Here is a 14944-nt window from a genome sequence, read left to right as displayed (position 1 = left end):
CTCTCTCTCTGAAACAGAAGCTTTGGGAAAATGATTGATAAGGAATTAGGTATTTTAGATGGCGAGAGAGAGAGAGAGAGAGAGAGAGAGAGAGAGAGAGAGAGAGAGAGAGAGAGAGAGAGAGAGAGAGCATTTGAGCTGTGAGGGACTCGAAGGCAAGTTCTGGGGAGATCAGATATACATATAGCAAAGACAACGCGATTATAAAAGCAGAAGAGGAGCAAACTTGATGGAATCTTAGAAGTGAACTGCGTAGAAAATATGAAAAGGGGATCCTCCTCCTCCTCCTCCTCCTCTTCCTGCTCTTTCTCCTCCTCCTCCTCCTCCTCCTCCTCCTCCTCCTCCTCCTCCTCTCCTCCGCCTCCTCCTCCTCCTCCTCCTCCTTTCTCTTCACTGTTTATGAGTTGCAGTGAGTTGTCTAGCGCAACCAGATCTGCCAGTCTTGTATTTCCCTCACTGTAGGAGAGTGTAGGTGACCCCTCGAAGCTTGATATGATGAAATTTCGTCAGCAAAACGCCCATAAGATTATAGACAGTGATAGTAAAGTAGGAGGGGACTATTCACAAGATCCTTATTCATGTAAAGAATATTATTTAGCAATGAAAAGACATGGATAAAAAATGCAGTTTCTCATCAAGTTAACGTAATGTGCACTAACGTAGTAACCTGTACACAGGACCAGATAATAGCGTGGGGCCATTGTATGGAAAAGCTAACAGTTTCTAAGTAAACCCTCGTGTGTGTGTGTGTGTGTGTGTGTGGTGTGTGTGTGTGTGTGTGTGTGTATGTGTGTGTGTGTGTGAGCGTTACGCTTCTGTAAAGAATGATTTTGTCAATACCAAAGCGAAAAATCGGGAACGGCCGCTTGAATCTGTTATCGAACTCGTTCTCTCGAATCTAAAAATTATTCCACGAATACAAAAATCAATGTGAGGAACTTCAACTTCCCCTCTTTTTTTTTATGTGTTTGTTGAAGGAAAATCTATTCAGGGCATTTCTCCAGGCTAGTGGTCGGACGAGTTTGCCACTTGGGATGTTTACAGAAACAGAACCTTTTGGGAAGAGGTGAAAATTTATGGGTAAATAGTTTTATGTATTGTTTTGTAAGTTTGGTGGGAAAGTTCATTGCATGTGGGTGTTTGTGTGTGTGTCTGTGTGTGTGTGTGTGAGTGTGTGTTTGTCTGTGTCTAGAGAGGTAATGTCACCACTTATGACATTATCACAATCAAGTTTATTTAATGATTCACTATGCAAATTGAATTCTGGAGTGCGAGGCAACACCAAGTAACCAAATGGCCACCCAGCCAGCTGGCGAACCTCCTAGCCAGCCAACCATCTAACCAGCCAGTCAAGCAGCCAGCGACCAGACCTTGCAGCCAACACCGTGTCGTCCAACACGACGGAGTGACGCCACTAATGAGGTTCACTCCCAAAGTCACTCGAGTTCCATGACTCGTAGAGACTTGATTTTCGACTTTAACTCCTTGGAAACTCCAGTCCACATGAGGATGCTGGTTCTGGTGGCTGGCTGGAGCAACCGGCGTGTTAAGAGTGGGTCCAGGGCAGTGACCTGAACCCATGTCAACTGGGGCATTATATTTTCACCCCGAGATCAATTACGTTCAGGCTACGGCGGACTCGAAGCAAGGCCAGGGTATAAATAGAGTGCCTCCTTCCCCCTCCCCCAGCGAAACAGGGGCGTGTTGTCTGGACGCACACCGAAATAGAAGGTGTGGAAAACCCGATCCAAAAGAGGAAAGACCTATTTTGGTTTTATCAAGCAGCCTCGTCTACTGAACCCGAGCAATGTGTAGAAGTAGATACATGGCACGTCTACTGAGGCTGAGCAATGTGTAGCAGTAGATACATGGCACGTCTACTGAACCCGAGCAATGTGTAGAAGTAGATACATGGCACGTCTACTGAGGCTGAGCAATGTGTAGCAGTAGATACATGGCACGTCTACTGAACCCGAGCGATGTGTAGAAGTAGATACATGGCACGTCTACTGAGGCTGAGCAATGTGTAGCAGTAGATACATGGCACGTCTACTGAGGCTGAGCAATGTGTAACAGTAGATACATAGCACGTCTACTGAGGCTGAGCAATGTGTAACAGTAGATACATAGCACGTCTACTGAGGCTGAGCAATGTGTAACAGTAGATACATGGCACGTCTACTGAGGCTGAGCAATGTGTGACAGTAGATATATGGTGATTGATTGATTGATGGGGAAGGGGAGAGAGGTGCATATGGAAGAGGGGTGCATGGAGAAGTGCTCTGGATCTGGTCCAGTGTTGGGAATGCACAGGGAGAAGTTGGATGACGCAAGGACAACCAGAAACACCCAGTTGAGCGGTTGTGTTGTAATTAAAAAAAGGTGGTATTGTTGTTGTTGTGAAGAGAGAGAGAGAGAGAGAGAGAGAGAGAGAGAGAGAGAGAGAGAGAGAGAGAGAGAGAGAGAGACTCTTCTTTCACCTTCAACTCCTTGCATGGATTCATCAAGCACTCAGCGGTCGCTCTTAAGTGCCATTTTGCATGAAAGCACTTCAGCAAAGCTGCCTTGTGAAGGTTGCGGCGCATAGACATACGTCTGACGCCTTTGGTGATGATGAGAGAAGTGTGAAGATGGCGTCCCTTCCAGAGGCGAATACAGATCGCCTCATCAGAGTTGGATAATGAGGGCGCTCGTCCGCGGGAATGGTGATTAATGAGGCCTCATCCAATAGAAACAACCCCCCCCCCCCATTCTTGTTTCTGTTGATCTTCACATCACAAGATGAGATCAAATGTAAAACAGAAAACGTCTCACAGTTCGGGGTCAATACACATTCTCAAAGGCTCGACGATAAAGTTTACGCGTCGCTGCTGTATTGGAAGACAAAAAACAAGAGACTACAGCGAATAAATTCTTTCTGGGTGTGTGAATAAAAGATGAAGGATTGTTTGCCTCACTTCTCTGACTCGCCTGGACAAGGGAGTTCTAAGCTTTCCAGGAGATCACATAAGGGAGAGGCCTGTCCTTGATATGGCCATCTTATCTATGGCTACGGAGGCATTGCCTCCCACCACGTCTGATGTCCAAGCCATACAAGTCTGAGGAATTACCACCAACACTACAAAACTTCCAGGAGAATATATTCAAAGGTTTTCTGACGCTACAGATACTAACAGATGCTCTTGGCTTGTAAAATGGGAAAAAGAATATGACATGCTGGTAACAGAGGACACACAATAGAAACCCAGGCGACTGACATTGTCGACTGTCGTATTTTTATTTGAAGAACACACTATTCAGCCCAGGACTCGCGGATTCCTTATATCACCGTTGCCGATGGGCGAGAGTCACAACGGGAGGCAACAACAGATGGCGTTGATTGACCACATCGACACAAAAGTCAGGTCTCGTTGTTGTTGTGGGCCTCGTCTGTTGGCGCTACGGACTCTCGTCCTGATACATTTTCCCAAAAATGAAGAATGACTTGATACCTTCCAAAAAAAAAGACGAGGGAAAGAAAGGGGTTTAGATTATCTTTTCCTGGTACGGAAGTCGAGTGTATAGCCTTATAACCAGAGGTTCAACTATAGTGTCTTGGATATACCTTATAACCAGAGGTTCAACTATAGTGTCTTGGGTATAACTTATAGCCAGAGGTTCAACTATAGTGTATTGGATATACCGTATGACCAGATGTTCAGCTGTAGTGTATTGGATATGCCATATAACCAGAGGTTCATATGTGGCATCTTGGATACACCTTATAATCAGAGGTTCTTCTAACTTCACAGTGATGGTTCGTTAAGTTCCCCGAACCTTACTACGAATGTTCAACGAAGTTTTCCTAACTTTACACTGTTGATTCATGACGTCCCCTCAACCTCACAGTTAACTTTCACGAAGTTCCCTCAACCTCAGTGTTAACATTCACGACGTCCCCTCAACCTCACAGTTAACTTTCACGACGTTCCCTCAACCTCAGTGTTAACATTCACGAAGTTCCCTCAACCTCACAGTTAACATTCACGAAGTTCCTTCAACCCCAGTGTTAACATACAAAGTCCTCTCAACCTCAGTGTTAACATTCACGAAGTTCCCTCAACCTCACAGTTAACATTCACGAAGTCCCCTCAACCTCAGTGTTAACATTCACGAAGTTCCCTCAACCTCAGTGTTAACATTCACAAAGTTCCCTCAACCTCAGTGTTAACATTCACGAAGCTGTTCTTCTGACTCAACATTTGAATAATTTATGCAGACCACGTCCTCCTGCCTAGACTCTCTTTAAGTCGCAGTCATGTGTTTTGCCCCATGACATGATACCACACGAAGAATATCTCACATGATAAGAACCACTTCAGCTATCAGCATGAAATCATGAACCGCAGATCCGAATAAGACCCCAGAGGCGTGTAATGCAAGACCTACCTGAAGCAGGAGGCGTGTAATGCAAGACTTACCTGAAGCAGGAGGCGTGTAATGCAAGACTTACCTGAAGCAGGAGGCGTGTAATGCAAGACTTACCTGAAGCAGGAGGCGTGTAATGCAAGACTTACCTGAAGCAGGAGGATGAAAGCAACTTACCAGCCCCTTTTGGACGTGTCCACATGGGTACACACACACTTCCAACATCGCTACGTCCTCGGGAGATAGTTGCTTAGTTCGCCAGTGTGGTGGCGCTACCTTGTCCACATAGGTACTCACAGCTCCACCTCACCAGTGTGGTGGCGCTACCTTGTCCACATGGGTACTCACAACTCCACCTCACCAGTGTGGTGGCGCTACCTTGTCCACATAGGTACACACAGCTCCACCTCACCAGTGTGGTGGCGCTACCTTGTCCACATAGGTACACACAGCTCCACCTCACCAGTGTGGTGGGGCTACCTTCTCTCTCTCTCCAATATGTGTAGCGCATGCGTTGAATGAGTGTCATTCTATCCGCTTTATTGGTTAAGCTGACGTACTTATGGACAAACCTCACACATTATCATTTATTATTACAGCCACACCATTAAGAAGTAACTAAACATCGCGAGTCAACTTTATAATGGTCTAGAGATGATGGTAACATTAAACTATGTCTCCAGTGAGAGGGAAGGAGAGAGAGAGTTGATGGATGGAATAGACCCGTGTGTATATATATGAGGGACAAGTAGAATAGATATTAAGACGAGTGATGATGAGAAAGGATGCTGTAAATCAATGATAAATGAGTATGAGAAATCATCAAGAAATGATATAGTGGGAAGTTCTGGAGGTGTGGGATATAAGAGAAGATAAAGTGATAACACCAGATCACTTATCTAAAACAGAGGAGGTCTTGGGGTGGAAAATATGAATGACATAGATAAGAAAAGAAAAAAAAAAGAGAGCATCGCGAGACATGTTATGATGATGATGACGTAGTTGTGCAGACGATCATGAGGAAAGCATCAGCGAACCACTTAGGGACATCGTCTGCCATTAACGTGCACATCGCAGTTGCTCATCCACAAAAATAATGATGGAGAAGGTGAGCCGAGGAAGTCATTGTTAACCTGAGTCTCACTTACGTAAATAATGCGAGAGACATTCTCAGCCGGTGGCTCTTTTACGTAAATAATTCCCTTAAGGCGAATTACATTTAGCTTCTTTATTAGTAAATAAAGATGTTCGCAGGTGAAATACAGACTTCCTTATGTAAAATAATAACATGGCCGAAATGTCTCGTAATCGTATGAAACATTGCGAAAAAATTAGGAAAGTATAGGCGAATATAACGAACTGATATTGCGTTTACTTTGTGTAAGAGGGTCGAGATGTGTGTGTGTGTCTGTGTGTGTGTGTGTGTGTGTGTGTGGTGTGTGTGTGTGTGTGTGTGTGTGGGTGGCGCCTTGATATCTCTGAGCAGCGACAGCCAAGAGTGAGACAGCGGTGTTCTCTCTCTCTCTCTCTCTCTCTCTCTCTCTCTCTCTCTCTCTCTCTCTCTCTCTCATCACGTAGCGAGGCAGCGCCAGGATCGGGCGAGAAAAATGGCCTCATTTGCTCGCGTCCTCTCCATTGTCGTGTATAACGCACCGTAACCGCAGCCAAGACCTCTCCGTGGCTCTGTGTGTGTGAGAGAGAGAGAGAGAGAGAGAGAGAGAGAGAGAGAGAGAGAGAGAGAGAGAGAGAGAGAGAGAGAGAGTGTGTATGGCACGTGGACCTGACTATACGATAAGAGATCACGGTGATTTGAGGATCTAGAGAGAGAGAGAGAGAGAGAGAGAGAGAGAGAGAGAGAAAGTTGAGACCTTCCGAAGTGAGTTACGAGGAAGGAAGAGAACCTTTGAAGGAAATGGATCCTGAAGGAGGTGATGATGAGACAGCATGTCTACGGGTAAAAAGGGGAGAAGGAGAAGAGGGACGGGACGCGGATATTGAAGAGGATGAGTATAGGATATAGGATGCGTGAGATGAGTCAGTGTGTGTGTGTGTGTGTGTGTGTGTGTGTGTGTGTGTGTGTGTGTGTGTGTGTGTGTGTGTCTGAAGTGCATCATCCTGTGGGATTATTTGTAGTTACTATATAGGATTGGGGATCACCTAGGGGGTTCTATACGGGTCCTCCCATTGGAAGGCGGAAGATTACGTGTATAGGATATAGATCGGTAGTTTTACAGATAACCTTGATAGCTAATCCTTGGCAGGTGAGATTTTGATTCGCTGTTCTTTTGATTAACATGGAATGTAACAATGTTTCTAAATACTGAAGATTACTTGGATTCGTCCAATCTTCGTCTCTGATGGTCATGTTCTCCAAAACCAATCTTTTTTTTGTTTATAATTGTCCTAAGACGTTGATATCTAATCTACTCAACATTTTGCTGGTTGCAAGTGCCAAAAAAAAATGAATTTACTATTGTTGTACAGGATAATCATATTACTAAAAATTACTTTGTCCCTTATCATTTAGAATAATTCTAAATTCTTTTTTTTGAGATAAGAGATAGTTTCTTGGGTAACTTCGAAGCATCATCAATTTGCTTACAATCTTCATTTCACATGAACAAACTCGACACTCACAACTGATCTTACTCCCAGGCCTCAAGGTAATCTTGTGTTTCTATACAACCAGAATTTGAGGGAATGAGATTCATTTCATAACTGAACCTCTGGTAAATCGCCATTCATTCTATTCTAAGTTCTCGATGCTTTGATTTTAGTTGAATATATGTTTCTAGTAACCTTAAGTCTTAGCTAAGATCTAGGTAAGATTTTGGAGGTAGTCTGTCGCCTTTTTAGAAATACTCTTGTAATTCACAATGACCAGATAGTAAATGGATGATAATGTAATTACTATTCTGTTTGAAGATAGTAAACGGATGATAATGTAATCACTATTCTGTTTGAATTACATTTATATATTCATATCTATATTCATAATTATGTCATGATTATTTTATGAATGATTATATTATAGTTATGATAAAATTATAATTTTATTCAGATTACATACTGAATCAAGTATTATTTTGAACGTTTCCTGAGCACTCTAATATTTCTTCTATACATCATAGCCTCTTAAGTTCTCCCTATCTCTGACTCTAATCTGATTTCACCAGCTTTATCCAGCTTTGTAGAGCAAGCATTTTTTCCCCCTTCCTCTCCCGATATCATTACATTTGCTTCAGCGCTGATTTTCTGTATTTCTTATTTCTTTTTTTTTTCGCTTCGAGATGAAGCCATCTTTCCTCTGACCTAATTCATCGGTGTGTAGTGTGATCGTTCCTCTTTGAGTGTCTTTTGTTAGAGCATTGAATCACAGTTGTCCTAAGTTCATAAAGGATTTTACGTATATGTGTGTTGTGTGTGTGTGTGTGTGTGTGTGTGTGTGTGTGTGTGTGTGTGTATTTATGTACTTTGTTCTCTCTCACAGAGGTCTTATTACAAACCAGAACACACGTAGTAATAATGAGGTTTTCAATTGTTTGCTAATCACTTAACTAGGTTGTTTGAATCTCACGAGGGAGACTGCAAATCATTTTATCTCTCTGAGGATCATCTTATTTGGAAAAGAAAAATGTCAAATCAAATTAACTAATCGACTAAAAGGAACCAAAAGTCCTAAATTCAACCATGAGGATCCTAACCCCAGGACCTCAGCGTAGTAAGAAAATCAGGGAAAAGCAATTGTAATCATGAACTCCTGCAACGTCCAGGTTTGGTTCATTAAATAGATTACATTACCCTCACCACCACCTCGCTATCTAAGCGACTAACAATTTCTACTGAGAAAAGGGTATTCGTGAGAAACGTCATCTCAAGAAATATAACCACAGAGAACCAGAAAAACAACACCCAGTGTTATGAGATCCAGTCGTGACAATACAGAGGTAATGATCAAGGTACTCCACTCGACCCAGGCAGGTGGTGGACTCATGGTTTACCCTCAGCGTCTCCAGTTTAGGAGAGATGCAACGTGCAGAATGTATTAAGCAGCCAGGGAGGGAATTCCTGACTCGGCTTGCCACTTATTCGCCCGCTTCACCCATCATGAAAACAAGAAAACCCCCTCCTTTCACTTCGCTTATCATTCACCCATTATGGTGAAGACACCTTCGCTATGTTATCGCATCTGGCCAGTGTTGTAAAACATTGAGGTTAAAAGTAAACTTAGGAGAGTCGATTTACAGTCTTCCACAAGAGATTAAAAGAAACCATAGGAATTATTATGAGGTAAATAACTTTGAAGATCATTGATATTAAATACATTGAGGTATCTCACAAAACATTTGTGAAAGAGTACATACGCATATATACATATATAGCCAATTGTATATTAGTATACGTGTACATACATATACATATGAATGTATAGATATATGTATATATGGATACATGTAGACTGTTTATAGAAAACCTATATCAACGAATGAAAATGGTTCTTTCACACCTAAATGTTACATCCATATTCTCACCCCTCATTAATATTCATCGTCTACCAGTCCATCAACCAATTAATCTACCAATCAGTCTACCAATCCATCTACACCATCATGAAAGATGACCTTTATTGCCTTCCGTTTTCCTGTTAGTATGATGCTAGTTAACATGCCCTTCGTTCATTTGTCCAGCACGCAGAGAGACTTGTCTTCATACATGTAAGTACGTTTCTCTCAGACCTCCCTCCACTCTCCTCCACTCTGCTCAAAAAAAAAAAAAAAAAACATTATCATTTAGATACTTACTTACCGAGCAAGCGCATTCTCCTGGCCATCAGCGATTTGATACACACTTGGAGCGTCATATATTCAAAGAAGACACCATCTCTTGCTCTACCAATCACCTCAGGTGCACTGGATCCAAATCGCGTGACGGTCAGATGTGCGTTTCACTGTAGTGTTACTGACTCTCAGAAAGGTTAGGTTTGAGTTTGCCTCTCCTCTTTTCATCTGTAGGTCTTAGCACTCTTGTTTTATTTCCAGATTACGTTTTTTTCAGTTCTCTCTCTCTCTCTCTCTCTCTCTCTCTCTCTCTCTCTCTCTCTCTCTCTCTCTCTCTCTCTCTCTCTCTCTCTCTCTCTCTCTCCTCTAAGTCGTTGCTGCATGGCTGAATCAGAGCATCTTAAAAAAAAAAGAGAGAATTAAGTCATTTACGTTCATTTTTTCTTCCCTTAAGGATCTCGTCTCGTGTTGTCGAGCTCTTGTTCATCTCTCTCTCTCTCTCTCTCTCTCTCTCTCTCTCTCTCTCTCTCTCTCTCTCTCTCTCTCTCTCTCTCTCTCTCTCATGTTGATTACATTAGCTCGGACAACTGTTCCGGTCTAGAAATTACTATATTGTTTAACCATTCCTCTGCATCCATTTAAATCAAACCCATTCCCAGTAAACCTGCTTTTAGACTTGGATTCTATTAGGTCAGTACACTTCAGTACACACACACACACACACACACACACACACACACACACACACACACACACACACACACACACACACACACACACACACACTCAAGCACACAGAAACGCACACACTGAACTCGTCCTCATATTCAAAGTTGTTAGGAATCAATCTTAAACTTTTCCCAACATGATAATGCATGTGCTCATTATGTAAACACCCCTCATTAAACTTTTTCTTTTCATATATGTATCATAATTCCATATATGTACCATAAACTATGATGTGTATGTGGTTATTTGAACGTCCAGGATGTGTTAAACACCATCTAAGGCTTAAGTCTTAATCACAAAGACCAAGTGGTATGGGAACTACATTGAGAATATGCATATGCAAATTACGTCTGATTTTATCTGGGATTATTTACACACGTTGACAACGTTAACCTTGCCCTGTGGACTGTGATACTGACTGACAATTTCACGTTAGAGCAGAGATGAAGCTTAATCCAGCTATCATGTAAGGTTTTACGAAACAATCTGACCACGATTCTATTTCCGAATGTTTAGACACACACACACACACACACACACACACACACACACAGGTATATATATATATATATATATATATATATATATATATATATATATATATATATATATATATATATATTTCACCGTCCTTGCCACCTAATCCCACCCAGACACCCCACTCACCACGTACACAGAGGCTTCTGTGGACCAGGCCATGTCCCAAAGGTGTGGTCTTGCAGTCACCACGATAATATTTACCCCCAGGCCTTCCAAACAGGCCTCTGGTACAGGCCTCCCACTTCAGGTTCCAATAATATTTTTCACGTGAGGGATGGAGTGTTTATAAGCAGACTCCTGGTGTCGTTCTTCTTTTGAGAGACCATGATATACTTCAACAAGATTCTCTCTTTCTGTGATGAATTTCTATACGTCCTCTGACTTTAATCTATGGTCGAGACGTCTAACTTTAAGTCTGCCATTAAGACTTCTAACTTTACGTCAATGGACATGGCAAGCAGTTGCAAGATATATGGATCTCTCACTTGTTGAAACATACCTACATACTCAAGTTTCAAACTAGGTGCCTAAAAGGCCTCTTTCGATTAATCTTTTACGCCATTATTAAACAATGTGAGTAGACATATTTATATATGGCGGATAAACCCTCATGACTCTACTGGTAATTCACGAATGATAACAACTTCATTCGACCTGAGAAGTTAGGAAAGTAACCTGGGCCAATGCTTCAGTAAGGTCACCTTTAACCCTGTTTGCTGCCGCATTGATTAGGTTCAGCAAGCCACAATGGCTCCAGATACTAGCTGTGTTCTTATCTCCATTCACACATTGGTTCAGCTGGGGTCCAGGGGGCTTGCTACGACCGGTGGGTAGGTGATAGAAGCGCAGGTACACACAGACATATGTACGAGTTGATGAAGACCCATATATATATATATATATATATATATATATATATATATATATATATATATATAAATATATAAATATATAAATTGACGAAGGTCGCAAGTCCATCATTGTTTTCAACGTTTTCCTTACGTTTCTTAAAACGTTTTCGTATAAGTTTATTTCAAAGGAAATGAAAACTTTTAGATACAATTCAGGTCGACTGAGTTTTCTTTGGTCATGTGTTTGGTACACACGCTCAAGGGTGGATGGTTCAAATGCCTCATGGTTTTAGAGGAAGTGATAGAAACCATGATTCTCGACCGTAAGAATATTATAAATCTACAGGAACTTTGCTCGTGTTTGCATTGACGTCAAAGGTTTGAACCTCAGAGAGTTGACAAGAATGTTGCTGAATGTCAGCTACCTTTAACCATTTTCTATTTCACGATTTTAAAGATGTCATGTACGGAAAACAGTCACTAAGAAGATGGTGAAATATCGAAATAAGTTTGATGTATCTTTATATCGAATACCAATCGAAGAAGAGATTGTATTATCTGGATGAGTAAATGAGAGAAACTGGGATGTTGTTCATCCATGAATAAACGACCAATGTACGTCCGTAGTTTTATTTTCTTTTTTAACTGGCTTTTTGTTGACCTACAAATCAAGTAAACATCTGCGTTTGTCAGACGTCGAGGAATCAGTTACTGAGAGCCTATCCCTCTGGTGGTAGTTTGTGTAGAGAGGCCTAGTGTGAGGTCTGGGCTATTCCAGACTTCCTGGATTCTCAGCAGGGTTTTCAGATTCTAGTGTGAGGTCTGGCCTATTCCAGACTTCCTGGATTCTCAGCAGGGTTTTCAGATTCTAGTGTGAGGTCTGGCCTATTCCAGACTTCCTGGATTCTCAGCAGGGTTTCCAGATTAGATTTTCATGGAATCTGAAGACTGGATGATTGACGACGTATGGAAGTCCCATGTCTCGACCACCCTGATGATGGGGTTGCCTATGAGGGCTAAGATCAAGAGACAGATGGCGTGCAGAAGGTCATGATCTTCATTTTCCTTGACGAAGCTGTGATAGATCCATTTTTCCAGGGCCTCCACACCACAACAGGAAGAGGTCAAACTCTTTCACGTCTCCTGGACTGAGAGAAACGCTTAAGAGAGATGCTGAACACTTGTACAGAACTAATGTTTGACGTCTCATCTCGGTGATTATGGCCGTGTCGTGTGATATAATGTATGACTCAGGTTTCCCTCAGGCATTAACTCAGCTTTGGAAAGGCTGCAGGTCTGTGTTTGACCTTCCCTCTTGCTCCAGTTTGTGTTTCCCAAAACACTAGAAGGGGTAAGAGGCATGGCGCATTTAGAACTGGCTTACTAACAAAGAGCTCTCTTCCAAACATTACCGTCCTTGAGAACCTGGTTCTCTCTCTCTCTCTCTCTCTCTCTCTCTCTCTCTCTCTCTCTCTCTCTCTCTCTCTCTCTCTCTCGTGCGTCCAGTACCTCAGGGCAGCGGTGGATCGATTTGCAGAGTTGCCAGTGACTTTAATCCCAAGTTCTCAAGCTGGCCCGACGTTAAGCCACTTCTATTTTCCACCAGAGAGATTCAAACGTCACCTTTGCATTGTCTTGCAGCCTAAACGCACATATTCCACGTATTGAAACATCTGTACATAAGATTTCATCCCTCAGAAGAGATGTGTCTGCCATCTCTCCTCGAAAACTTGTATTATTTGCCGACATCAGGCTCTTTGCGTGCTCCTCCTCCTTAATTGTCTTAATTTCCCTTGTTCTCATCATATCTTCTGTACCTCATATGAAAAGCTATTCCCATCGTACCTAAACTATCGTAGATATATGTCTTCGATCCATGCTATATGCGCCAAAGGTTCGATCAAGGTTCGAAGCCCCACGTCACCCAATCAATGTTTACCGCGTTCCACGTAAGTGAATTACCTACCCCAACCACGAGGGTCTTACGCCCCCTCCCCGCTAACTATTAACCTCCCCGACCCCCATTTTCAATAGCGAGAATGTCAATTTGAAAAAGGTGAAGAAAACTGTTTTCTTCTGGGGGTAAACAAGATCGGCAAGCCACGTAACAACCAATGACAATATAATCACCATTATTCCCTCAAGGGGCTATTTCGGCCACATCCAGCAAAGGGCTACGTATAGGTGGGTGGATGAGGACTTGTCCATCCCAAAATAATGTCTGTTGTCTGGGGCATTTTCATTTTCATTTTCTGCCGATTTAGTAAGTGTTTGTGGAGGGTTTGTTGGAATCTACGAAGTCTGGCTAAGAACTAAGCACTGAACGAGAAATTCTGAACAGCTTCTCTCTACAGAAGAGATAAAAAAAGATAAAGGGAAAGATTTAAGAATGAGATAGGAGACTGGAAAGGCTAAATGAAAAGAATAAAAGAGAGGAACAGATATTATTTTGCGAGAACAGAAACAGTCAGTGGAAATAGAATTATCAGAATAGAAGATATGGAAATACAATAAGGAAAAGAGACAGTCAAAGTTATCTTTATTTTCTTCATACTTGGTTAACGAGACCAGAGTCACCATTTCTATTTCAATTTCTAAAGGACGGAAGAGGCAAAAAAGATAAATGAGGAGAATATGAGATGAGGGACTGATCGTGAAAGACGCCAAGAAGAGATAGAAAATGAGGAAGAGAGAGAGAGAGAGAGAGAGAGAGAGAGAGGCACTGTGAGTGAGTCGACGAGAGGGGAGAAGAAAGAAGAGAGAAGAGTCAGGGAGAAATAGACAAGAAGAGGAGAGGGAATGGCCGGTCAAATGAGGACGATGCCACAGGAAGATGAAGGCTGGGGAAGGGAAATTAACAGTTCTCTCAGGAAATGACATCGAGAGGAAAAAACAAAATTTCCAGTAAACCAAATCATCAGTGGAAGTATATTACGTCTACGTGAATGGGAAGGGTCAGGTCCCCAGTCAGGAGAGGGGGGTACACACACACACACACACACACACACACACACACACACACACACACACACGTACACGCACGCGCGTGTTAAAGAACTCCACCTGCAAAATGGGAAGTCAACTTCGAAAAGGCCCCCATCTACGTCACCGTATGGAAAGGAGTAAGGACCTCCTTTCTTTCCAAAGGAATCCACCTTACCCTGTTACTGAGAGGAGTGCAGCCTTGAAAATACAGGAGTGCCATGATAAGAATTACATATATATATTTGGTCGGATTCGAACCCTGGGCAGGGGGGCCTGGCTACCTCGGCCACACGGGAGTTAAACAAAATGCAGCCACCTGAAATCAAACCCAGTGAGTGAAGCATGGACTTTGATCTACCACAGCCTCGGTAGTGTGGCAAATATGTCGATGGAGAGACCCGCCCTCACCACCGCATCATCTATTCAGGCGGAACGTACAATACCACCGACTTAATCAGTGGGGGACAGTATCGAGAGCAAAGTCCCCTATTCTGTGGACGAAGACCAAAGTTTTTAATCGTATCTCCGGCAGAGGGAAGTCTATTCATCAAGGCACATGATAAATGAGCATCATCTGTGGTCGATTATAAAGGATCACAGACGAAAACGTCCAAGTTGTTGTTGTTGTGTCATTTATTTTCCCGCCGAAAAAAG

The 14944-nt window shown here is 42.5% G+C and overlaps 1 protein-coding gene across 7 annotated transcripts in view; it reads left to right on the top strand.

The window, feature by feature from the left end:
* The window catches only part of LOC139759876 (uncharacterized), a 406891-nt gene that overhangs the window by 329589 nt on the left and 62358 nt on the right, over nucleotides 1-14944 (top strand). For 6 of the 7 annotated variants that reach the window (XM_071682396.1, XM_071682397.1, XM_071682399.1 and 3 more), the window contains one exon: nucleotides 9096-9122. The exons of the other annotated variant lie outside the window; for it this stretch is intronic. In XM_071682396.1, coding sequence (XP_071538497.1) covers nucleotides 9096-9122 — 27 coding nt within the window. The remainder of the gene's footprint in view (nucleotides 1-9095; nucleotides 9123-14944) is intronic. 7 annotated transcript variants of the gene reach the window in all.

The sequence above is a fragment of the Panulirus ornatus genome, chromosome 34 (genome assembly GCF_036320965.1).
Source record: "Panulirus ornatus isolate Po-2019 chromosome 34, ASM3632096v1, whole genome shotgun sequence".
Classification (NCBI taxonomy): domain Eukaryota; kingdom Metazoa; phylum Arthropoda; class Malacostraca; order Decapoda; family Palinuridae; genus Panulirus; species Panulirus ornatus.
Note: the sequence above shows the minus strand (reverse complement) of the source record. Positions and strands in the feature narration are given on the sequence as shown.